A 27,258-nucleotide genomic window follows, 5' to 3' on the forward strand; every position below is an offset into this window, starting at 1 on the left:
AAACGATTTCTCCTGCTGCAAATCAGACTGGGGGTCTCTGGTTGCTTATCCCGTTGGAATATTGCTTTATTCTGAAAGCGACGTCAATTGACAAAACATATACATTTCACTGACAATAGTGCTAAACGCCATCAATAATATTTGACTGCGATACTCCTGAAAACACCTCCCGCAGAGCTCCACTCCCTGCATAAGTGCAATGCACAACAGGCATCATGCTCTCTGTACTGGGGTTCCCTGTATCCTGTGGCAGGCTCAGCTGGTGCTCCCGGGCTGCCCGCTCCCTCTGCGGTGGCAGGTGCGTCACCTCAGTCACTGCTCTAGTTCCACTTCTGTCATCGTTCCCACCGCTGTCATCATACCAGCCTCTGCCATCAAACCAACTTCTGTCATCACACCACCAACTTTTTAAATAATTGAGGGCGCGTCTGGCAGTGGTTTCTGCCACCGCCATCCTTGACATTGCTCGGTCGATTGCACTTATTGCACCAGCAGCTGTTCTGGATTCTTGTAGCCTCAGACAACTGGGATCTTTTGTGCTGAACACCACCAATTACCACATGAACCTCTTGGATTTTCACATGTGCGGAGCTATTTCTGTCTTCAACGGTTGGGCTTATTTCCAGCTCCCATGCCAGTATGGATTACTCAGTTGTGAGTATGTTTACCATTGTGAGTGTTTTTGTTTCAAATGGAATGGTTCCTGAGGTTGAATTAAATGTTGTTACGGTACAGCAATCAGTTTGCCTCCAGTGCATCCTCCATTCGGTGGACAGCTTTGTGCTGCAATTAGAAGAGAGTTCACTGTATCCCAACCACATGTCAATGACACTGGCAAATGCCCCATTCCCAGACTCTTGCAATTTGGAACGTAAGAGGGCTGCGGCAGAAGGGAATAACATAATTGTCCTACAGTAAAATACAGGAGCCCGGAGTACACCACAGGTCCTCTACTTCCACTCCTCGACCATGCCTACTGACATCTAAACCACTTTCCAGTAACACTCAGAACCCTGGATTGCATCAATTTCTTCTGCCTTCCAAGGTGGAGCACCATGGGAACAGTTTTGTGTTACAGCATGAACAACGCAAACCTCAGAATGAGGCAGAAACAGGGCTAAAATCGGCCACTTGTCATTGTAGGTCAGTGCTCACCAAACCACTCTAGAGATAGTAGGCAAAGCCAAAATCTGACAAAACAATTAAAATGTGTGCTTCATTGTGGAAATATTACAACACCCAGTGGGATTTAGAAGTAGTGGGCGTAGCTTGGTCAGTAAAATTGGGGGTGGGGGGGTGGGAGGGGGTGGAGTGGGGGGGGTGAGATTCAGATTTTCCAACAATCACGCGGGCAAATAATGTTAAAATACATTATGCGCCAAGCTGGGCTCACAAGAGGGGCTGAAGGGGCAGTGGAAAGGGAGAGGAATGGGGAATTGGTAGGGATACTAAATGAGAGAAAACACATTATTTTGTTAAATAAACAAAAAATGCTAAGTCTTTCCAAACAGAGTGAGGGAGAGTGTGTGTGTGTGTGAGCATTTTTTGTCTGTGTGTGTATACATTCCTGGTGAAATCCGACAGACATCTCATCATACTCAACTGAAAGCAACTGTACCCAACTATTTAGAACAAAATACATTTATCAGGGTGGGGGATGTAACACCTAGACTACCCTCCCTGAAGCTACGCCCCTGGATACATTTGCGGGTAGGAAATAAGTAAACTGACAGATTAAATCCGCCAAGTGAATGAGCATGCATCACACGCAACAATGTACGTTTGGGCAAAGTTGTTAGTATCGTCTAGCAAAATCTTTGCAGTATGTTTTAGTTTATTCTCTGTGTAATCCCAATGATGAGATTAGAAGGAAACGAATCATTACTAATACGCTGATGTGGGAGAAATTGTCCTTTATATGTAGGAGAACCCTTCAAATAGTCTGTTTCTCACTATCCCAATTCATTCCCAGCCTTAATAATCTGTGAAATTGGCTTTTAAGGCACTGAATGCATCAACAGAACATTCCCTTTCAGCCAGCGGTCACTGGGAGCTGCCATGCAGCCTCATCTGCTTGAAACGCAGAGAGATAACTCATTTCAACACTGCAACGAGGAAACTATTTATTACTCGCACGATAATTACGTAATTACATGGTGTCCTGTGTCATATTATAGCCAAACTCTGATTAAAATCCAAGATTTAATTCAGAACTACATCCTTCCCGAAATAGACTCTATCTATTCATTATATTCGCGTTTTGAAAGGTTATGTTGCCCTTTAGGCCCGGATTATGAGTATTATTTTAAATTCCAACCCCAGGCTGTGCAAGAAATACCCACTCTGCAACACTATATGCGTCAAAGGATTAACAATAAAAATGCGTAGATGAAGGTGAACTGGGCATGTCACCATCCAAGATAATCAACGAGCTGGAACCTCTAGCAAGAACCCCTTCACGTATTAAAATGTGGGATAACCATAATCTGTATTTTAACAAATCCAGCATTTACCAGGTCTGTTTATACCCAGACCAGGATTCCAGGGTAGTAGATATGTCCCCTCTCAATTGACCTCTTCTCCCGTCATACTTGAGTTGGAAGTCCTTAGCCTAAATTTGTAAATATAGCCAGATATGTGGCGAATAAGAGAACACAGTTTTGCATTCAAGAGAGGCTGCAAAAAGTGAATCATGGAGGCGGCATCCACAGTCATGAGCCGCTGCCAGTGACAGAAAGGAATAGATGTCCTACACTGGATCAGTAGAGTGAAAAAACATACAGCAGTGCGGCAACGGCTATCGCCGACACATTGATCCATCCTCGAAGAACTCTGATAGAACCCTTTGGTCTAAAGTATCATAGGAAGCTGGCAGCTCTTACACAACTGAGAATGTAGGCTTCTTTGGGCTCCCTGGGGCAAGAGGTAAGCTGAGAAGTGCTTAAGTCCGCGTGAGGAGAGTTGGAGAAGATTCTGGAGGTGGTGGATCACTTCAAAAATAGCTATGTGTAACTGGACCATTTTTGTTGGGATAGATTTGATGCATCTCTTTACAAATGTAAATGGAATATAGGTATCTGCTAATAACAAACTCACCTTGATATAACATTAAATCATGCATTTAAAAAATAATATTTAATAAATATTTGCTCTACAGACTCCTTGGTATGTATCATATATTTTCACTTGATTTAACTACAAATTTATGATTCTACTAATGCAGTGGCTCCCAAAGTGCTTTGATCCGTGGCTTCCTTGACCTATTAGCATCTGGTCACGGCTCCCCATTATGTTGCATTTTTTTGTCGGGTGGAGAGATGTAAGCCCGACCTCTTGACTACTTCCATTTTCTCACCTGAAAATAATTGAGATAAAGCAGATGAAGGTTTTATAATCATATGGCCTTCCTCTTACCTGCAGCCCCCCACAGTGCCAGCAGTCTGCACCTTCATGGATGCAGGTGCTAGGCCCTTCCCTCCAGCCTTTACTGGACACTGTTTGCTGGTGGTCTCCTACAGCGTCTCTCAGTATACTCCTCTCAGTATGTCCGCATGGTGCCCACAGTTCGCACGTGGTGCAGTTGTCATCCTGGACTTGCTCTTGCTTCTCCACTAAAGCTCACTCAATATGCCAGCAGCTCTCAGTCTACATCCCGGTGTGAAGGGATTCACTTTGTGCCTGCTGCCCCTTCTCTGCTAAAGCCCCATCAGCTTGCCCAGGAAAGGAGGTGATCAAGTTGGAGTCGCTGCCCCGTGTACACTCTGTCCTCCACACAGTGGCAGTAGCACTCCCTCAATGCTGCAGCAGGAGGAGGCTTACCTTGGATCCGCTGTCCCTCTTCCCTCCCACTTTTCTGATGTGCCAGCTCTTTGGTGCAGGTGAAGGTGAACACCTTGGGCCTCCTACGTCTCTTTGCCAGCACTGTGACCCTGGGTGAAGGTGCAGGGTGGAAGTTCCCACCTAAGATCTCCTGCTTTCAGTGTGCCAGTTTTGTGCCTCGAGGAGCCTGCTGCCCCTCTCTCAGCACACACCCCTCAGTGCACGCAACCCAGAGTAGAGGTGCTCACCTCGGGCTTGCTGCTGCCGATGGCCCCGGACAGATGGAGTCAGTTTCCTGGTAGGAGCACAGGATCTTGGAGACACAGCAATGAGAGACCGGTAAAAGAAGACCCTAAGCCCCACTAACCCGCTGCCTCCCCCTCTTCCTCGTAGGAGATTGTAAGAGGCAAGCATAGGGAATCTATGTTTAAGAGCTGACCCTAAATATGGAATCCGAAGGAGTCCCGGCCACCAGAAATACATAATCACAAATGAAGGATGAAAACTGCATGAAGAAGGTGAGTGCTGTCTACACCTGTCGTGAGCCGGGTCTGGGTTTGCAACGTGGATGAATAATCTTATTGTTTATTTGTCTTGGTTCTTATTTGCTATTTGACTTTAACATGGGCATCTCCTCCGTTATGGCAGAGGAACATTGCCCCACTGCTGAGAGCAGCAGGTCAAAATGTGAAATAAAATGATAATAAAGCAATTATTAAAACTGCTTTATTATAATTTTGTTTTACCTGTAGGAGCTGGTTAGAACACGACAGCCATCAGCAGCCGGAGTGGTAGGCACTAGGCACTATTGTCAGTGCCGATGTCGGTATGGCTGGCCATCTCAGGATGGCCAAACCGACATGCGCACTGACATCTCCACCACCCGAGCTGCATTGCCGGGTGGGGGGAAGAGCAGGTGTAGGCTTCCACTCCCCTTTGGAGCAGAAAACAAGCCCGCTCAGGCCAATCCCAGTGCTTCTTTTAAGCACTGTGATTGGCTGTAGGGGAGCCTTGGATGCTATGCTCATGGAAATGGCAGTTTGCTGTTCCTGGAGCAGAAGAGCACAGATGCGAGAGGCAGGAGAAGAGGATCGTAGAGGCGGCGGCCGGCAGCAGGAAGGTAAGTGTACTTTTATTTTCTCATATTCCCCATCTCTGCCCCCGCGCTGCCCCCCCACTTCGTGTCGGCAGCAGCCGCCACTGGACTTTAAAATTAACCTGAACGATATTGAATGTCATGTTTAGCAGTGTTGGTTTGTATCCCCGTCATTTGTAATTATATTCCTGCTTCCATGAAAGTTGAAATAACTGTGGGGATGAAACACTTTTATAACTCGACTCTTTGTTTTTCTGCAACTTGTAAGGATGATGCATTTTAATTTTCTTGAAATAGAAAACAAAGGTGGAGGGAATATTTTACATTGCCCTATTTTTGCAGCAATTACCTTTTGGAATCCTTATTCTACTTGCTCCTATCAAGAAGCCAGGGATCTGCACGGGTGTGTTTTCTTTCATGTACTGGGTGGGAGTTCTAGCTCAGTAGGTTAAGCCAGATCTGTGTGTAACATGTATATTATGGATTCCAATGCAGGTAGGGTGGACTCATACTTACATTCTTCTTTTGACTATGAAAGAATTACTAATATTCCACCACAATTTCTTTTTTGGCGTGCCTTATATGAATAAGGTGATAACAACGGGGCAATTTAAATGCCTGCCTACCATATCATGTTTATCTTCACTCCACAGCATTACAGAGCAGGCACTTGAGTTGACTCTAGGCCACTGAGCACCAGGTGGAACATTTTTAAAATGGAAAAGGCAAAACGTCTCAGGTGCACAGTTGTGCCAGGAGCGCCAAACTTCCTTGCTTTCAGTTTTGTAAGTATTTACATTTATGTTCTTTTTCTCCATTCTGAGTCTTTAGATAATGAGCCTTGGCCTACTCTGTTGCCCAATTGAGTGGCATTGTTCCGCCAATTGTGTATCTTGTATTGTATCATGTCAGCCACATTTCAGGCTGTCACGCCTCAACAATAGCTGTGGCCAGGGGCGTAACACAGGCCCCTGCAGCCCCCGCGGTGTGGGGGGGGGCCCTCACCCTCCAGGGGGCCCCATCAGCACCACACTTCTGCTGGGGAGCTCTAGATTAAGTCCGGAGGGGGCCCCTTCACGTACCCTGCAGGGGAGCCCCCTCAAGGTTCGTTACGGCACTGGCTGGGGCCACCAGTTAAAGCATAACAATCGAGATGATAGTATACACCAGCCATGCTAGAGGCGGGGCGGGGCAGGGCATGGAGGGGGGAAGTTGACAGATGATGACGAGGGAAAATAAAATGGAAAAAAACGAAAAACACTTATCTTGCGCTTGCCACATCGCCGACTCTGCAATTACGCGAGCGCATGGTAGGTGTTTTTCTTTTTTCTTAATTTTATTTTCCCTCGTCGTCTGTTGAATTCACCCCCCTGCCCCACCCAACCACTTTTACCTGCACCGACGGCAACTGTTATGCACCCTCGAATAAGTCTACTGCAAATTCTCACAGCGAAGGCAATTAACGCAAACAAATCCAGTGACATAACTGTATAGGACTTTAAAATATGTGCGTACGGCTAAGAAAATGTACTGAGAAGTTTGAAATCACAGCATTGCCATCGTGTTGTAAGCTCTGGTGGAACATTAAACTCAGTTCAGGTTTCAATGTATAATTCGTTTTCCACTGCAACTCTTGGCAGAACTGTCAATTCAGTGTGCTCCATACTCAATGTGCATATGTAAGATATATACGGGCATATTCGGATTGTTTCAGTGCACTTTAACGGTGTTCACATTTAGACCTCGCTAAGCTTCGCAACTTAAGTTAGTGCTGCAGGGGAACGTTGTTTAGCTGTCTGTTCACATTAAACAACTGGGACCGTAATACAATAAGCGCTTGAGCGTCCCCTTCTATAATACCAATAGCCCTGGTGCACTTAAAGCGCCAGCGCTACCTTCAGAGGATGTGCCCTCATTTGCATAGGGGCATGCCCTATGCAAATAAGGGAATTCCTTTGACTCTGCACCCGCGCCATATTACAGATGCTGGTGCAGAGACAAAGAAGCCCTCAGGAGGCCCACTGACAGTGCAGCATTTGAAAGGTGGCGCACTCTCAGTGCACCCCTGTAGAGCAGCCCTCTGCAGGGGGTAAAGGGGGTCACATGGACCCCCCCAGACATTCCCTTGCAGGCAGGTGCAGTCACTGACTGCACCCGCCGGCAAGGGGATCTCTATTACCCTGTAAAAGTGAAGGCGGGTGCCGCCAGCACTGTGAAAACACAGGGCATCTGTTATGTGTTATCACATGAATGTGCTGCCCCCAGGGCCGTGCATACATCATAATAGGGTGCATTGTGATTGTTTGCGCCCAGCGCAACTTTTAAAAGGTATGGCGGGCGCAAACAATCACAATGCATAATTCGACCTCTGATACGCATCTATTCGCGCACCCCTGGCTAGTTTTGGCTGCGCTCCAGGGAACTGCGGTGCACAGATTAGGAACCACTTTTGGGTGAATTTAGGAAGAACAGTTCCACTCATGCTTCACATGCGTACAGAGGTGCACGCTGAAAACATACAACATATGTGTCCCTTTGTGCTCATTGCACCTTCTTCTCTGCCCAGAGGACATGAGAAATTTAAGAGCACTGAAGAAGGCACGGTATTTTGTGACTAAGGAATACGCCAATTTTTGTACTGGTCCCAGCCCCTTGCTTACCCCCCCCTTCGCGCACATGTTGTTCATAGTTTTTCTTAGTGTGTTTGGCATGACTTATACACATGCAGAGTATTTTGACAATGCTCAAGGATGTATTGTGCACAAAATGTGCGGTTTTCAATATTTGAGCGCCTTGCCAATCAGAGACTGACATACATTTGTGTGATATTTCCAAAGTATACAAAACATACTCAAACTGAAATAGCCTTCTTTGATACTGCCTGAAAGGACCTGACAAAAAGAAGTGTATGTTTTGGGGTTCTCGTAGAGCATTTCCAAGGTCACACATTGTTGTTCTTAAAATATATTAAATGATGTTGCACATAACCAAAACTATTGTTACGCAGATGGTGGGTTTTATCAGATACAAAGATGTCTGATAACACTGCGCACCATTGTGCAAAGTGTAAAGTATTCAATCACTACCACAGAATATCTCAAGAGCAACCACAATCATCTATGGGGTGAAGGCCACAAATCCACCAGACAGACTGCCCTGTATGCGAATAACTTTTAAAAACAATTTCCTCTTTTGAGCTTCAGCTCCCAGAAGCAAGCAGAACGTTATCATCAAACCTCCCCCAACAATAACAATAGAAGCTGAGTGTTTGAGGTCAGAGCACAGGAAACCTCCAAGATAAGAGCCCTCCAGACTGAAATAATACACATGTATAGGATGTAGTGTGCAAAACACAGGGATCAGATTAAGGCGACGTTTCTCTTTCAATGAAACCTCGGCTTCCGATCCCAAATACCGTCAACTTGCCAACAATTTTCTTGTTGATGTAGGCAGCCTCAACCTTTATATTATTGAGCGATTTATTTTCAGAAAAAGCTACATAAATCATGATCAATAGTGTTAATTTTAAGTCTCTTAAAATATCATAGACTTTTGACATTGTCACCTAAAAATTTGTAAGGGACAGATACAGTTACTATTTTTTTACTACATACATATGAAACTCTTAGTTCTAACGCGTGCTGAACACCTTACTCATTCATGAGGGCTGCAAACAACACAGTTGTTAGTGTTTCCTACTTGAAGGGTTTCATGCCATTCCATTGGCTTGGTTTCATCCTGCTTTCCACATAGATGGGCTAGGCCTGTCACACATTTTCTCAACACATCTCATTAGTTTACCCAGTGTCACTGCTTGAGCAAGATTAATGGCGTATGAAATCTTTTTTTTATCTGCAAGTCATCAACACTATGCTTGCCATGAAATGTCCCACCAAGTTGGCTCTGTTGTATTTTGCACAATAAAGTTCAAGGGTTGTGCACCTGGGAAGAATATTGTCGGTAAATAGCCTACAATTCTGATAAGCACTTTCTGCAGTGCGTGGACCCAGAAATGACTTCTACAATGAGTAATTCTGTGTTTCACATTATTTGCCAACACGATTCTCACCTTGATATCCCAACCTGCACACGGGCAAGTAGAACATGTGCAATTAGCACAAGGGCAGGTACAGACCAAATTGGAATCCCATTTTGTGGAGTAGTGTGGCTCATTGGTTAGAGGCGGCAGACCCGGGAGCAGAAGTCGGCCCGAGACCAGGGTTCAATTCCCGACGTGCCAGGGTCATGGACTTGGGTCAGCGGACTCGATAATTCTCGCTTCGGTGCTTACTCTAATCAGGGGTTCCACTCGGCAACTCTGGGCATTAGCTTGCCTAATCTCCACAACGGCCCCATCAACTCCGGGGATGCCTGGCTCCACCTTGGGGACTCCCAGCAGGGACCATCCCACAGGGAAAGCCAGGACGGGTTCCCCAGAGTTATACAGCACCAGGAAACCTACGGACGGGTAGCAGTGCGCTTTACAAGTTCAAATACATTACATTACATTACATTTTGGGAGCAACGGGCACTTAGTATGAAAACAGAAATATCCGGAAGTTGGAATCAGGTCGTCTTTAGATGTAGTTTGCATCCCAAACAGGATTGGAAGTCAAACACAAATTGCACCAGACAAGGATAGTTCCTCCTGAAATTTTCAGCAGATAAAACCTGTCTTATTGTGTGGAAGCAAATAATGTGCATGTACAATTTCAGGCCATGGAATGTAGAGAAAAATGTGCTATTGGCATGTTATTTCCCATTTGGATGTATCGAACTCAGAATCGACTGCAAACTACAGACCAGCTAATTAGAAGAGCCACGGCGAGAGCAAATTAGCAATGGTGCAATTTGCACCTAGTTTATGCAGGTCTGTTGTAATCAGGCCCTTTGATAGAAACTTTGTCTCCAGACATTGTCAAATAATTGAAATTCCACTGATTTATGACGGTTTTGCACATCTATATTTGACAGACCATTGGTTCGTAAATATAAAATTAGTAGTGAACCTATTTTTCATTTAATTTAGATTCTTGAATGCAAATTCAGTAGTTCAACCCAACAAATAAGTGACGGAGGAGCATATTATCAAACAGGGAGTTAAAAATTATCGCTGTTTTAGCAGCAGAAAACTGCCGCTAAAGCGGTGATAATGGGCTTGATAATATGGCCTTGAGAATTCCAATAGAAACCCATGTTCTGGTGTGAACATGTCACAACAGAGACAAGGGGACCCTACTCACTTAGGAACCAGGGTATATACTATAAATCGGAAACAATGGTTCCAGTGGCACATCAGTTGTATAAATAATAATCAATACAATGATCGTTAATCAATAACACATAGAAAGGGTTCTTAGGAGGATGTCCAAAAGGGAAGGAGACTCTACACAGTAAGATATTCAATCATCATTTATATTTCATTTTTTTCATAATAAAATGTCAAACCATCATTTGTGTTTCTTTTTTCAATCAAGAATACATTTATATACATGTAGTGTTTCAAGTACAAAAGTGCAGAAGTGACCCAAAGTGTAATAAAGGAACCAAAAAAACAGTAAGTTATACACAATTACAAAGTGAAATATACAAGGTTTCTGAAGGGAATATTATACAGGGAAATAGGAAAACGACCAATAATTAATTGATAATGACAAGAATGTATGTCACAGTGACTATCAAGAGTCCTAGCCACTGTTTGTAAGGTTCGTTTTCTGGGGGCGTCAACGGCGTTTCGACCCAGTTAGTATAGTGGGTCTCGTCAGGACTGGAAGGTGTGGGACTTCTGATTGTATCTATGCATGTGGGCAGACTGATATTGGAGTAGGAGACCACCATGCGTGATGAAAAAGATAAATACACTTACAGTTAACCCAGCCGGGTACACTGTAGTGGTGTAGTTGCGCAGTCACGAAAGCTCTAAGTAATGTTTTAAGTCGAGTGAAGACTGGATAATTCACAAGGGCAGTCAGGGCGGTGACCGATAATACAGGAATGCTCCTGTCTATCCTTATTCCTTGTTTACGTGTAGCGGTTAACTGCCGAGTTTTGCAATAAAGCGCCTCGTGGTTGCACAATGGCTATACCAGAGCGGGACGATACCCTACAGCTTAAAGCACAGTCGCTTGTTCGTTCTTCCTGGATCGGGAATCGCGGAATCTTGATTGAAAAAAGAAACACAAATGATGGTTTGACATTTTAATATGAAAAAAATGAAATATAAATGATGATTGAATATCTTACTGTGTAGAGTCTCCTTCCCTTTTGGACATCCTCCTAAAAACCCTTCCTATGTGTTATTGATTAACGATTGTTGTATTGATTATTATTTATACAACTGATGTTCCACTGCAACCATTGTTTCCGATATCTGGTGTGAACATGGGCTTCTATTGGAATTCTCCAGGGCATATTATCAAGCCCATTATCGCCGCTTTAGCTGCAGTTTTCTGCAGCTAAAACTGTGATAATTTTAACGCCCTGCTTGATAATATGCCCCTGAGTTCTTCTGAGAGAACCATCATAATGAACAGTCTATTTGGAAGGATTAGTGTTGGATGGTCCAACACATGTTCAGAGGGACTGGATACATGTTAGATTAATGGGTTGACCACTCCCTTTGCCATTAATGCCCATTTAAATATAGAGTGTGTAAATGTATCTGGATCCCCATAAACCATTAAATGGCTCTAGTCCTCGTGGACCTACATTAGACAACTTTCCATTAAGATATTTCCTTGTCTTGTTGAGGCAAATTCAAAGACGCACGGGCAAAGGACTAACCTAATGTTTCACGATGGAGCGAGCGTGCTATTACTACAAGCGATGGTATTAACCACTAGGCCCACATGACGTCGAGAACTTCCTAGTGGTCATTGTAAAAATGTTTGCCCATTAGAAAATAAGTGAATACATTCATCAATAAGCCTTGTAGTCAACGCATTTCTAGCTTTATGCTCCAAAACAAAGAAACATCTTTGTGACAAAGTTACAAAATGTAGGTGAGACAAAACATTAAGATTGATGTGCTGGGTGGAAGTATGCCAGAACACTTTTTGTGGAGCCCTAGACACACTCCTTTGAGTGAAAACCACTCAACGCTTTTGGAAGAAGTGTGGGACTATACATACTTCCTGGCAAAGAGTGTCCCTCCCTACTGGGCCACATGAGTCCTCCAGTTGCCCACAGTGAGTTGCGTAATGCATGTCCAGCACAAGGGCCTTGTGAGAAGAGAACTTTAATATGTACCAAATGATGTATTCTTCGAGCGGACTCTGGTAGTTTATAGGATTCCGCTGCTTACACAACTATTGAGCGGTGCCTTCAGCAGACGACTGTTTCTAAACGTGGGGCAGTCCAGTAGGGCCATCGACTCTGTAACCATCTGAGGCGGTTCCATGTTGCAAGCAGAGTCAGGGTATCAGATTTAAGTTGCATATTGCACATGATGATAATACATAGCCAAGAATTAGGAAAGTGGCGAGCACTGCTGTAGGGGTATCAAGTTTTCATGCTCAGTTGCTCACCATGCGTTTCCAGATGTTTGCGGCACATTTCACTCGCTCGAATGGCCCAGTTACTTTAAAATGAATTATTTATACAGGATCCAGTGATCAGTTACACATCCCGCTCCCGGGGATAGACAGAGTGATAAATTGTGATGTATAAATGAGATGTAGTTTGACAGATATGACAGGAAAGATATGGTGTTTAAACCTGGGCTTCTTGCTCGGCAGCAAAGTGCATTAACTACCGGGCAATTAAAGTGACAAATGGAAGCCAATTTAAAGCACACAAGTATAAAAAAAACACATATTCCAGTCCTTGAAAAAATCTGCCATCCGCACTTTGGAAGCTTTAGTTCGGAGACAACGTTGATGTGTGTGATGTGTGTGTCGGCTGGACCCATAACCGCAGCCTGAAGCCCTACACTGTGCGCCTGTAGCAAAGAAATGTGCAAATCATTTCAGCCAAACCTGCACAACTGCCATTAATTAGGAATGTTTGAAGGGCCGTTAAGTGCAAGCAGACAGCATAAGGCTGACGGGAAAATCTGTGACAGGATAAACTCATGCAACATGTTTCACTCTGTGTCACTCAAATATGATAATAACAAATGAATGTGCTGCAGGATTTGAAACCCCTGCGCCCACGAGCAAGCACAGAAGCTGCAACAGCTTTTCCATGTCAGATTTCAGTCCCTGCGCTCCATAAAGCTTGCAGGCCTCACTCAAATGTCGGGAGGTTGCCACACGCAGACAAATCTCCCAGGCCAAATATTTAACGATTCAAGTTTAAATAGGCTAAAGGAAATGTAAACGATAAGGAAAGTTATACAACTTGGGAACACTTTTCGAGCAAATTGAAGAATGTGCTTTCTCGTGCTGGATGCACACGACTGAATATTCCGATCAATCACTGAGCAGTGATAATCTGGATCTATAATTTTATTTTAAAAAATCAGAATAAAAAAAATATCGCCTTTGCTATGCTGAATTTGCCAAAAAAGAAACTAAAAAGAGTAAAATAAGCAATTGCAAATAGATTTCAATCTGGAACAGTGCCCTTTGCCAGAAACAGTGTGATTTATTTTAGTTTGCTTTTGCGGCATGGAAGGTATAGCACATATGTTAAAAGGTCCATGTATGGATAGTTCCTTCTTCCTAAATCATGAAAAAAACCTAGAAGCTGGGGAAACAAAAAGTTTTTGGAAGTTGGGTAGGTAGTACAGAACAGGAGCAAAGGCAAAAGGCAATGCTTGAGGCGTAAATTAGCCTCCACCCCAAGTTTGCGAATATTTCCAATTCTTGATCTCATACATTTTGTGTGGTATATTCATGTCTTATCTGGGCTATACTACCTCTATGATCTGGCTGTATTCACTGAATAGCCTTTATCCCATGCTTCTGTTATCTTTCACACTCCTTTCCAAACCTCCAATCTTTTAGTAGGGCTGACATTAAGTTGTCAATCTAAGACACACTTCTGAAGCCTCACCCATAGTGTGTCCATGGAAAACTGCCTTTTAATCAGCCATTTGCATTCTAGAGCCGGTGTCCCATCATGCTTATCTCGTCAATTTGTTACTCTGTCTCTGCTTGCCTGTTCCTTAACGCTGTGAATTAATGTATTGGTTTGCGTGATGTCAAAAACAATGAGAATCTAGTCTGCCTGCTTCACTGGAAGTAGTAATTTGCAACACAGTATCACTATTCTCCACCTGTCATTACCTCAAGCCATAGGTTTGCTCTGGACTCACAATCATAGCTGGGGAGAAGTCAAGAAACAATACTCCAGCTCCCACCACACATGTTCTTTGAGATATGTAAGTTCTTCTGATCCTGTGTTACAGAACACTGGCATCGTGCTATGGAGTATCCCTTCTCCGTACTGACTGTACAGACAGGTGTCCCAGTGGTAATTCTGAATCTACAAGACAGCCTATGGAAAGTGGTGGTGTGAATATCAACCACTTCTGCTGCGCTTGAGGAAATGAAGAGATAAGCTGCAGGGATCAGACATTGTATGGTGACAGATAGTGCAAGAAAAGCAGCATATTGTGTGTGGACTTTTTAATTTCCCATCGCTGTGCCTCCATATACTCTGAAATGAGGCAGGAACAATGAGGTACAATTCTTCAGCTGAGTCAGAGGGTCTTATTGAACAAACAAAGAAAATAAATCAAGGGGGCACAATCTGTGGGTGGGTGTAGTGTCTACTCTGTCATACTGGTACAGTAAGGAAGCCTGCACCTTACAAATCCATAATTTACCAGTCTAGTTTGCTTTCCTAATATCTTTGGCGGCTCAGATAAATCTACACCTCAATCGCTCACACAAAAATAGCAGTAGATTTCCTCTGATTTTATCAAATTTTGCACAAATGGGGGACAAATTATAAGTGTAGAGAATTATAGGGGGGGGTCCCAAATAGCATGTTACGTGGGAACCCCTGTATGGAACATCCTACGTGAAAAGTAAAAATCAAATGCAAAATTAATCTACTCAATTTAGCAACCTGCCACAACTAGCACCAGAGCAGAAAACAATGTTGTAGAAGAAATATAGTAGCAAATGTTTGTGATGGGATACAATGGAATATGTTTGATCCCTTCTTCTCATTTATGTATCTCAGAAGGAAGATGTTCTCATGAATTATGTTCATCATGAAAGATTCTCCTTGGTACCCTTACAATTCCAGTAGGAATGATGCCTCATAATATGTATTACAATTTGTTTAACTAGTGTTGTGGTCTGTCTCAAAAGATAAAAAATTCATCCACATCATATTTTGGCATCAAGAAAAAACACACAATTGTGAATAACAAAGCACAATGATAAAAGTGAAAGTTATAAACACACTCACCATCATCAGCATCGGTGACATTAAAAATGAGAATGGTTGATCCCAAAGGAAGATTCTCCATCAAGGATGTGCTATACGAGGACATGGCGAAGATTGGAGCATTGTCATTGACATCGAGGATGTTAAAATAAACTTTGACAGATGTGGACTGCCCACCTCCATCTTCAGCACGAACAGTGAGTATATAATACTGCTGGACCTCGTAGTCCAGAAGACGGGTCACATTGAACACTCCTGTCACTGGGTTCAGGAAAAACATGCCATCTTCATCATCTTCACTCACAGCATATGTAATTTCACCATTGACCCCTGAATCATCATCAGTGGCCAAGATGGCAGCAACTATAGAACCTGAGGTGCAGAGAGAAAAAACACAGTGTGAAAAAGGGTTGGCATTTCCCAAATTAAAAAATAAGTATGAAGGATATGCTTGAGTAAAAGTAAAACATCTGAGAACCATTTTCTAGATCGCAGTGAAGGATCCAAAGATAAGAAGTCATTTTGAAACTTGAAAGATTTGCCCAGAGATCTAGTAAATATGTACAGCTGTGAGCTATAAACAGTAGAGGCCTCCTTTGTACTTGCGTATACTTGTTTTTATTTCTTTTTTTCTTATTTTCTTTGTTCTCACAACACTAATGGCTCAGTAACATGCTGCTGTAAAAAGAATTCTAGAGCAAAATGAACAGCACAATTGATGTCGAAATAATCATTCTACTTGTGACACATTTCGCGTTAAACCCTGTCCATCATGGAAAGGAAAAAACTGTTTTACCTGTTTGTTCTGGTTGATTATACAATTTTTCCCCACCATGAGGTCATGGCAAGCAGTCAAAATGCTTCTTGATTTAAGGGGAACATTCTCACAATAAATAACAGATACTTTTCACATTTCAGTTAAATATATCTAGCATTAATAACATCTGAGCTGAAATCTGACTGTCACCAATCATTGAAACAGCAGCATTACATGTGCCCTTTATTCCAATGGGATGTCATTAATCTTAAGAAGATGTGATGTCACAGTCAAATGCATGACATTATGAGTGATGTCCACAAATGGGCCATGTTTTACATGAATAGTTATGGTTCAATAGCAAGTTCCGACGCAGTGTCTATATTTATAGTAAATTGAAATGTAAAACGTGTTCTCAATAGTTATCTCATGATTGTTTGAAGTGCATTGAATTTTTTTGTCTAAACTTGCACTACGTTGCAAGAACACGCAAATGCCTATCCGATATTCTGTTCTGTGTTGCTTACACCTAAACAGAACAGAATCTACGGTATTCAACCCTTTGTGGACAATGGATACCAGACAAGTCTCCTCTGATGCATGGTGCGGTCAAGTGAGCAAGTCTGGTGTTCCTTGTTGTTACAGAAGCTTGATATAGCGCTGCGACGTGCCCCCAAGGGGGCATCTTGGTGCTTGGATAGCAGACCAGTTAGGAAGCCACCATTAAAAGAGCCAAGTCTTGAGATGTATTTTAAAGCCTGAAAACCCTGTGCATGTTCAGCGGGGTGAAATACTTTCTAGAGAGACTAATGCATCACCAGCTTCATCAATCTGAGGTTATTGTTCCTCTGTACTGTTTAACTTGGAAAAGAGGTCTGGACATACAACCTGGGCCATCTCATTGCTTTAATATGCATATAACACACAGTTGAACTAACAATTCTTTTCAGTATGGTGTCAAATACACTGAAAACAGCCCTGATAAAGGGAGTGCATTTCACACCCCATCAGTTAAAAGGCTAACTTCCACGGGCAGTTGGCTGTTGAAGAGATATTTAACATAATTTCCCACAAAGAGAACTCTAGGTTGCTTTAACATACATCTCCAAGAAGGGGGACTGGAGGGCTGTTTAGAGAAATCCAGTAACCATGCCCTATCAAGTCACCAATATCAAAAGTTGGTGCAGTTCCTCTATTTGTGAAGCCTGAGCAGTATGCGTATACCATCCATTTAAGTATGATGGTAGTAAAATAAGGGGGTGGGATTTTTGAAGGAAAAGCTTTAGGAGCGAAACGGGAACCACAGGGGATCCCGCTTTTGCGGAACTAGGGTCCTCACACACCCAGCAAGCTAGGTGTCATGCTTCATCATCTGGACCTGCTCCTCGTTGGATCGGCGCTGCAATACCCAATGGGCACCTGCGAAAGGGCTCTTTGTCTGAGACCTTTTGTTCCTTTGCCGTTTGATGAAATGGGGGTGTGTGGCCCGTGAAAGTGTAGATACAGTGGAGTGTAGTGAGTACGTGTTTAAAAAAGGTTGGATATTCCAAAGGATAATTTTATTCAGGCTGATTATCCGCCTTATTAAAAATGTGTGAGGAGTGGTAGCTCCCCTGATGTGAGGGCTTAGTTGAAGCTGAGCTCATCTCTTTATGGTCAACATGTTTCTTGCCTGATGGTTATGGAATACGTGGCAATTCGTCAGGACCTAAGAAGTGAACATTTATCTACACTTTGTGGTGCTGCTAAATGCTAACTACCACTATGGAAGGGCACTACCTACAGATTCTTCAGTAGTACTGGATGAGGACCTCCCAGTAGTTGGAGTGGTGCCTCAGCTGGTGTGGTGGGTCATAAAGACACCTCGGGGTGGTGTTGTGTCCGTCATGGAGTCACGGGGGTTTACCCACCCTCAACCACTGCATCGGGACATAGAGCCACAAGCCATACTGTAGCTAGGCTAGATGAGAACGCCAAGGAGGAGGGTGACATCCTTGAGGGAGGACTGAAAAATGGAAAGGTGACAAACTATTTGCAAACAACACCTAAAGTCCGACCTATTACTGTATCTTAGCAAGCCTGGGGTCATTTTATAATTACAATGCACTGCCCCAGTCTGCACCATGGCACAACCTTAAATATGTGCCCTTGGAGCAGACCGGAACAGTATGGCGTATCACAGCTAAGCCAATGTGTTTGTTTCCACAGCAGGTGCGAATCTCCACCTGCACTGGAACAACGTATTAGTGGAAGTTGGACTGGCTGTTTAAAGCTACTGGTCTGCCTTTCACTGAGACAGCAGACTTTCCTTTGGGTTAAAAGAGGAGTGGGATTACTCCACAGGCAGCTGCAGTAAATGGCTGTTTCTGCATGCTGGGAGGGGGGTGCCTGTGGTTCCTGAGCAGTAGCGGTCAGCAGTAGGTGTTTCGGTAGGGCGGTGACGTGGGCAGGGGGAGGGGCAGGGTGGGGGGTAGTAATGTATGGATTATGGAGTTTTACAGGTAAGTAAACATTTAAATAAATAAAACGAATTTCGTTGCGCTCACTGCATCACAAAATGCGATGCAGTGCGCGCAACGAAATTCGTTTTATTTATTTAAATGTTTACTTACCTGTAAAACTCCGTAATCCCTACATTACTACCCCCCACCCTGCCCCTCCCCCTGCCCACGTCACCGCCCTACCGAAACACCTACTGCCGACCGCTACTGTTCCTGAGTCTTCCTCAGAAAGGGTGCCCTCAGAGGGTGCACTGAGTGACCATCAACTCTATGGGGCGCACAGTCAGTGTGACACCCAATGGCTTATTTGTCTTTGCATCTGCATCTATAAAAGGCAAAGGCTTCCTTGATATGCATGGGACCATCCCACGGTACAAATGAGTGACCACTGCCTTACAATCACACATATAACATGAGTGCAAACTGTACATGGAAGCATCTGCGGATCTTTCTGTAATACAAAAGTGCCTTCGGGCACAGAGAGTGGATGCACAGTCCTCTTGGGACATTTCCCATAATACATCCCCAGACCTTTATTCAGAAGCGGCTTGTATGATCATCACAGTACAGTGTCCAGAATATTATTTGATGAAGAGCAGACTTGCATTGGCACCGAAACAGTGACACTGATGCATACCTTTAAAGAGACTGTGGATGAAATGTAATGAATATTACACAACACCAATGACTTCAAACTTCTTTGCAGTATTCTCAAATGCTGCTTCTCACAATTCTTCCATGAAAGAGGTAAACATGGCTTTGAAAACCGTAGAGGATGTTTATGTTGATAAGAAACAAAATACTTATTAAAGATTGTAAAGTTCTAAAAGGTTGGATTGGGCAGTTTTAAAAATGCTCCTCTAGGTCACCAAATGATATTACTTCAAAACAACTACCTTAAAACAATAAACTTTGAGAAATTTGGTTGAGGCACCAGAAGACATATTGCCATCATATATATTTTGGTAACAGTGACCCAAAATGATAACATAAAAGCAATTCTGGAGCTTCCTCTTACCTGGAATAGTATCCTCTGGGACGTCGAATGAATAGACTGCTCTGGAGAATTTGGGAATGTGATCGTTGACATCGCTGATGGTGATGTTTATCCTCATGTCTGAGGACTGTAGGCCATCGTCCGCCCGGACCAGCAGCGAGTACTTGGATCTCCACTCTCTGTCCAGTCTCTTAGTGGCTATCAAATCGCCCGACTCTGGGTCAATGCGGAAACTCTCATCTGCACCGCTTATTATGGTGTAAGTGACAAGCGCATTGGCACCCTACATCAAAACAAAACAATCAGGATTCATTGAACCATAGACAAGTCAACTGTGCAACAGGAACATACCGAATTGAGCACCTCCTGTAAACATTTTCAGCCCTCTCTTTCAAACTTCGCATATATTCCTTGTCCTCACGCTAATCTTCATGATTTTATTGACCAGACACAATTCAAATCGAATTACAGTGCTGGCCGGTTTTAATTGCCTATAAAATCAAAATATAGAAGCAGAACTAAACACAATGAAACAAAGAATAATTCTTGCTGACTGTGCATGTAACAATGAAAGAAATACTCATTAATTTCAGGGTCCATATAAATCACTGTTTACTTTATAGGGTGTAAGTAATGAAGAAAGCTTGCATTGTTATTGGCGTCTTTTAAGGACATGAAATACTAGACTGTGACAGAATAAACTGTTCCATAAGGTATGGGATGGTCGTAAAAAGATTTGGAAATTTCAGTCTCTATTTAAAAATCATAAGTCATGTTTTAAATGCAGCCTTCCGTGTTTCTTTAATCTGACTCTCTGGTCCTGAAATGATATTCAAGAGCTAAACCATGCAAGTACTTACAGTGTGGGGGAGGATCATCTGTTAAGTGGATGTTGACATCTACCCCCTCTTTCAATAACACCAGCTGGAGACATCAATAGGCTGATAATAGGCCTACTAGTAAGGCTTCAGCCTGACAGCACTGATAATTGATTGTCCAGTTTTTTCCTTCCCATTTTGCTTCTGCAACACTGGTTAAAGTGTTGAAGAACTGCTGCAACTCACTAGCCACTCACTTCGCTCATTTAATAATATTTTAAGTAAATATTGCAGTAGGTACAGAAGCAAAGACCACATCCAACTTCCTGAAGTTCAAAAGAGATATGGAAAGGAAGTAAGAATCCAGAGAGCCCAGGGGAAAACAAAAGCAATGAGAACAGAGAAGGAAAACCTGATGAGAGGTGACAGTGTGGAGCAGATAGTGGAGGGTATGAGTGATGTTAAAGCAAGGGGATGTAAAATTGAGTACACGAGAGACAGAAAGAGAATGGGTGAGGAGAGCGAGTAAAACCACTTACAGCTGAATATTACATAATACACTACAACCTTTTGTGTAATTCAAGGCCAAATGAAATATCCATTTTCTTAGATGTAGATGTAGCTGTAGCCTTGACATTTAAATTCATAACAAAAAACATCTACATATTAAAAAATATATTCAACTTTGGTCGCTGCATAATCCCATATAAATGTACAGATTGCAAGTACAAGCCTTATCTATTCTTTCTGATAAGTCCCTCTTATTCGAAGCTTTTTTGCATGCATCAGTGTGGGTTCCTGAATGAGAGGAGGCTTTTGAGACTACAAGTTATCATGTAAATAAGTAGTAAGTGTAGGTAATGGAGAGCCTATGATTGTCCTCATACTCTCCTACAATCATCCACTCATGCCTACTCAAAATTCTGATACATTTTGAATCAGCGCTAGGAAGAAGAATATTGATATATGTATACACATGTTTTCCTCTTACTAGAAATTATGTCAAACAAACGCTACATATGATGATATTCTTTAGAAAAATAAACCAATCTCTCAGAGAGTTATTCTCCAGAAAGATTCTACAAAGGTCTGCAAAGACAACCCTTTTAATGTCAATTGATGCTTGCTGTTGAGGAATCACAGAAATATTATTTATTTACTTAAATGTGTGTGTGTATATATATTTTTTTATTTTTTTTTTTATTTTTTTTTAAATATACATTAAGCCTTCGCGTTCTTGTTAAATCCACACTAAAAGAAAATTCAGGAAGAGCAAATAACAAAGTATTGAAAAGTAAATGCCCCTCTAGTGTGACTGAATTTTAATACAGGATTCTTTTTTTTCTTCCCTCCCGAAAAGGTTGAGTTTAATCGCCCAGAAGCAACGTTCAGACCACACTGCAGTGCTATAAACAAAGGACATGATTTAAGGGTTGGTGCCCTACTTAAACTGTGAACTGAACATACATAAACTCCAGCACTGCATGTGGTAAATTTTTTACAACGCAGCGTACCCCGCGGTGATTCCTCCTGCTTACATTACTCACACTCTTCCAGTATTCCGATGGCTTTTTAATGCCACTCTGGGACTATAAACTGTTTTTTAAAATACACAGGCAACTTTTCAAACTGGAAAGAAAAATAATTGTTTGGCAACCTACAGCTGAGTCCCACATGTGTGGACATATGTGGGGAAGTCCAGTCGATAACACGCCCAGCCCGTAGATCCAATTTAGGGACCAATTTAGGAACCTATTCCAGCACCCTTATTGGGATCATGAATTCTTCACCTAAATGACACCGTGCAGGTATTTGTCTGCATGAATGCACCAGACTAGTGCCTACAAATAGAGCAAATTTCGGATTTGCATAACATGGAGTGGGGCAAAATATGCAATTCGAGTGCTAACACACCTTTGGTATCACAATTGTAGGTGTGCAATCAGCAGAGCAAACCAGCACCCAAGTTTCAATGACCCCACCTTAGAGAATTATGAAGCACCAAACAGACCAGACACATGAAGATGAAATCTCTGTTTAGTTGTGTCCGTTGCGTATTCCTTTTCCAACATGCTTCTCCTCCCTTGGCATTTGATATGATGGTGAGTGAGCGATAGAGAGATAAAAACTTCCATCATAGTGGGTAATCAATACCAGTGACACTATTTATTTATATATTTATGACCAAAAGTTTTGAATAACAAACTAAGCAGTGAAAAGCACGAGCAACAAGAGAAGTATTGTACATAGTAGGAATTACAAGGGTCAGTAACATTTTTACAGTCCTTAAAGCATTAAGCGGATGTAGCCTAACAGCTAGGGTGGTCGACCTCAGTTCTGGAGAACCGGGTTCGAGTCTCCGCAACGACGCTCAACATCCTGTGATTCTTGGCCAGTCACTTAATCGTCCTGTGCCTAACAAAAATGAGTGTGTCCTTGTGTTACGCAACGTGTGCTCATGTAAAGCACTCTGATACGTTCCGGTCAAGTTCGCACAATAGGAAACTCTAAAAAAAAAAAATAATAATTTGGAATCCAAAATTCAACTCAGGAAATTCTAAAGCATTAATACAGGTAATCTATTACAATATAATGTAAATAGAAAAGAGTTTTCACAGTAAACTTTTTAGAGATATAAGATATTTAACCAGTAACGGTGCCGCAAGCATTTGAAGTGGTCCGGTGAACACTACCTTTTTAGTGTGAGAAGCGGTGTAGACAGTGGGCGACTGGGATGCACAACAGAGGCAATAAAGCATCACTCTGTAAAGCCACCAGTCTATGTGAGATTGGGTGACTGTATACAGGAATGGTTGCTCAGTGCATAGCGGAAGGTGTGATCTAGAAGAGGTAGGGCAAGATCACAAGAGCGGAGCAGAAAGATGGGAGAACTTGCAGTAAGGTCATCCATTCCTGGGGGCAATTATGATGATGGGGACAGGAATGAAGAGGGACGTGGAAGATGAAATGAAGGGCCAGGTAATAATGTCAGGAGCATATGTGAGAATGTAAGACTTTTGCAGTATGGCCATATGGAAACAAAGTAATGTTTAGAAAGAAGTACAAGATGCAGGAAAGAATCATGAGAGAGATGGCAGTAACAGCCATCAACTTATGGGGAAAGGGTGAAGAAGGTGGGGCGAGGGGAGACAATGCACATATTAGCAGGAAGCCTTATTCATTAAAAAGGGATATTGTAATAGGAGGAAAACATCATATAAAGCAGATTCTGGTGCTAGCAGATACACCATAAAAACTCAAGAGGGAAAACGGCCCCATGGTTGATGTGACAGGGCTGGTCTAGTGGAAATATGCAGAGAACAATTGCTCATGTTAAATTATTTGCTGATTCTTTTGATACCTCAAAGCCAGTGCAAACATTTGAAGTTAGCCCTTGTGTGTGCAGATTTCCAGAAGATCATCAATTCATGTTCCTTCACAAGATGACTACGTAGAGGACCCAGCTCAGGTCAGGGGTGAGAGTTGAAGATTTTTGGGTCACTCCAAGAGAAAAACTGATTCGCAGTTCGTAAGGATCTCCAATCACAGTCTATCCTAATATTTTGTCATATTGAGGCATAGCTTAGTATAATCAGTTTACAGGTAGATGGTTAACGTCAGGTCTCCAAACAGCTCTCCAAAGGGGTACATCTATATGTTTAACATTGGGTGAGTAAGGGCAGATCCTTGCTGATCCACAATTGCTGCAGAACCAGAGGGGCAATGGAATCTGTGATCCTCATCTGCACTTGGTCCTGTGCAAATGAGTTGAAAAATGTAAGAACATTTTTCCTTATACCAAAGCATGATTCCATGCTATGAAGAAGAGTCTGGTCATCTATTGCATCAAAGGCAACCAAGCAGTAAAGGATTAGATGTAGGCAAGATCACCTTTGCTAGGAATGCAGAGTGCATCATGAACTGCCTGTAGTGTTGTGATTTCAGTGCAGTGCCACATCCTTGCCTGAAGCCTGATTGGTATTCCCCTTGTAAGTTTGTTCAGCTGGTGAGTCGTCTTGCCACATATAGATTGTTTAATGGGTAGTAACTGGTCAGGAAGTAAGGATCGTCAATCAGTTTTTTAAGCCGGGAAGTAACACGTTCTAGCTTCAGGGCTCCGTTAAGAGTTATCCTAGACATAGTGAGTTGTAGCTAGTCCAGCCCACTGCTTTGGAAGGTCTCATTCTTAGGGCACCTGGATATCATGATATTTTGCATAAAGAGAAGCACTGCCGCTAGGGAGGAGAAGGGAACTGGAGAATTGAACAAGAATATCTGGTGTAAGGAAGGATTGAAGGCTTTATTGATGCATGTAGATAGAAAGCAATTCGTCTAGTAACTAACGGGATACAAATGCACCTGCGACTGATGGTGCATATCACTTTAACCACTAAGCAAATTATATTGAGAAAGTGAAAGGTAAACCTGCTTGTCAGTACTTATTGTGTTATCAAAGCGATAACACTGCACTGAATACAGGACTCTATCTTGGTTATATGTAATGGGGAGAATGACATGCAAGACCACATGTCTGGTGTCCGCGCTGCCAGTAGACTGTACACACAGTACTCACTAATGTGCGTATATGAAAACAATGACCTATCAAGCACCCAAGCTCACAAACCCACTGAGTGGAGTGATATGGTGATTTCCTAAATGAAGTATCAACATTTTTGAATACTCATCCTTCTTTTTCCATTTTGGTACTTGTGCGATTCATTGTATTCACTTTTTGAGCCACATTCTCATCACAATGCTGGAACCCACTTACAGCTATTCAAAGCCAGGAACTGTTTGCACAAAAAATAGGTTTAATAGGTGATATGAGGCATATGTGTCTACAAGGTGTAAACTTGTTGTTAAATTAAAATAAAGGAAACTTTATTTGGGATGGATAATTTCGGCCGCAAAGAGGGCACAGGAGATTACAGTGAGCAGACCAATTGACACGCACATTCTAGTTGTCGTGGCATCAGGACAGGATCACGAAGTGCCATAAAATTAGTTTTACCACTAGGACAGTTAAGGTCACTCAGAAAGAACCCACAATTTCCCATACACTAGTAACTGTTCTAACACTGGCTACTGCAAGTAGATCTTCAGCCTTAAACATCCGTGACTAAAGCTTCCACCACGAGAGGTGTTGTAGACACAGGTGTATCTGGGCACGCAACACAGCTTAAGAAAAGCATTCAGGAGGAATTTAAGATTTCTGAGCTAACCACATTCTTTATTATTTGTTCCATTTAACCAGATATTTAATTCTTTCCGTTATAAGATCCAGCTATAAAAGCATTGGCATTGTGTATCACTTTGGATAAATGCGTGCAGTGTCGTAAATTAGGTGAAATGGAAAGCAATCATAACATTGAAATCCTATTAAGCAAATGTTCTAATACCTGGAAATGTTCTGTCTACACTTACGTTGAAAAAAATTCTTCAAAAGCAATGTGAGTAGCCGTAACACATCTGGTCACGGTTTTCACTCTGCTTCTAAGGCAATTTTTCAAGCCATAGTCTTTCAACGTACAAATTATTGCCAAGATTCAATTTTTTCATGCATGCCCGGAACCTAACAGGCAGAAATGAAGAGAAATGTGCCATGAGGACCAGAGATCAACAACAGGAAACATTCACAGAGAGGAAAGAGCGGCTTGGAGCTGGGCCCTCTCAGAAGTCGGTCTGACTTGTGTCCACATAATGCTGATGCATAAGTGACCATGCATTAAAGAGCGTATAATTCATGTAGCGTTCTGTCGGTGAGAATTTTTTCCACTCTATTACCTTTTCTTGTTTATCTAGAATGCTAAAGAAGGCTCTCACAAGAACATAAAAGTAAACACCATTAGGTGTAAATGTACATGTCAAGGGATGCATCCAAGGGCACACTTTTGCTGTGGAACTCTCAATTTGTTATTGGGATCCTCTGTCACACTTCAGTGGCAAGTAGGTGTGCAAATACCATGACAGATGACTGTAAATTGAAGTTTGTATTTCACAAAACATGCTGTTTTTGTAGAGAAGTGTGGCTCAGTGGTTAGAGCGGCAGACCCTGATGCAGTAGTCTGGCTGGGACCAGGGTTCAATTCCCGCCTCGGTGGGTCTCAGGCTCAATTTCCTCTGACCTGATAATTCTCGCCTCGGTGCCCATTCTAATCATGAGTCCCACTCTGCACCTCTGGGCAATAGCTTGCTTAATCTCTACAACGGCCCCAACAACACTGAGGATGCCTGACTTCACCTTGGGGGTGCCCAGGAATGGGCTCCTCACAGGGAAGGGTTCCTCAGTGGTATTCGTACAAGCGCCGAGATGCCTACGGGTAGTCGTGCGCTATACAAGTGCATAATCATCAATCATATTTAGCTGTATTGACAGCCTCATGTTTGCAAAAAAACACGCACAAGCATCCAGTCCACTCTCTTCATCTATTGGTCTCTTCAAGTGTAATTCAAGTTTTGCTCTTGCCCACAGTGTAGGCCAATGGATCAGCCAACTTCATTCATTGGCTGTTTTGCACCATGAATGAAAGCATTTTGCCTGATCACACATGCACATATGCTGAAAATGATTACACATCGTGATGTGTCTGGACTGCTGGCCAGCTCTTATACTGTTACTTATTAAAATAGTTTTTACGTTTTTTAAGATTACAAACATGCATCAATAAAAAAAAACAGCTGCACACTTGCCAATGCCATCCCTTTATAGTTTGCCAAAGCTTGAATTTTAAGAGTGCGAGTAAATCTCTTTATCGGTGCTTTCAGGGTATGGATACCTGCAAAAGATGATAACCACCCACAACCCAGCAGGTCTGCTTTCAAGATAGAAATACCTGAAAAGATGATACCCATCCAAGTCCAGCAGGTCTCCTTTCAGGATAGGGATACCTGCAAAGGATGATACCCACCCACAGTCCAGCAGGTCT

At 42.6% G+C, this 27,258-nt stretch overlaps 1 protein-coding gene across 1 annotated transcript in view; it reads right to left on the reverse strand.

Moving 5' to 3' along the window:
- FAT4 (FAT atypical cadherin 4) overlaps positions 1-27,258 on the reverse strand; it is a 386,231-nt gene that overhangs the window by 150,009 nt on the left and 208,964 nt on the right. Inside the window, exons 3-4 of the mRNA XM_078676811.1 lie at positions 19,536-19,797; positions 15,281-15,631 (exon numbers count right to left, since the gene is read on the reverse strand). Of these exons, the coding sequence (XP_078532937.1) occupies positions 15,281-15,631; positions 19,536-19,797 (613 nt within the window). The remainder of the gene's footprint in view (positions 1-15,280; positions 15,632-19,535; positions 19,798-27,258) is intronic.

This window comes from Lissotriton helveticus, chromosome 2_1 (genome assembly GCF_964261635.1).
Source record: "Lissotriton helveticus chromosome 2_1, aLisHel1.1, whole genome shotgun sequence".
NCBI classification, from domain to species: domain Eukaryota; kingdom Metazoa; phylum Chordata; class Amphibia; order Caudata; family Salamandridae; genus Lissotriton; species Lissotriton helveticus.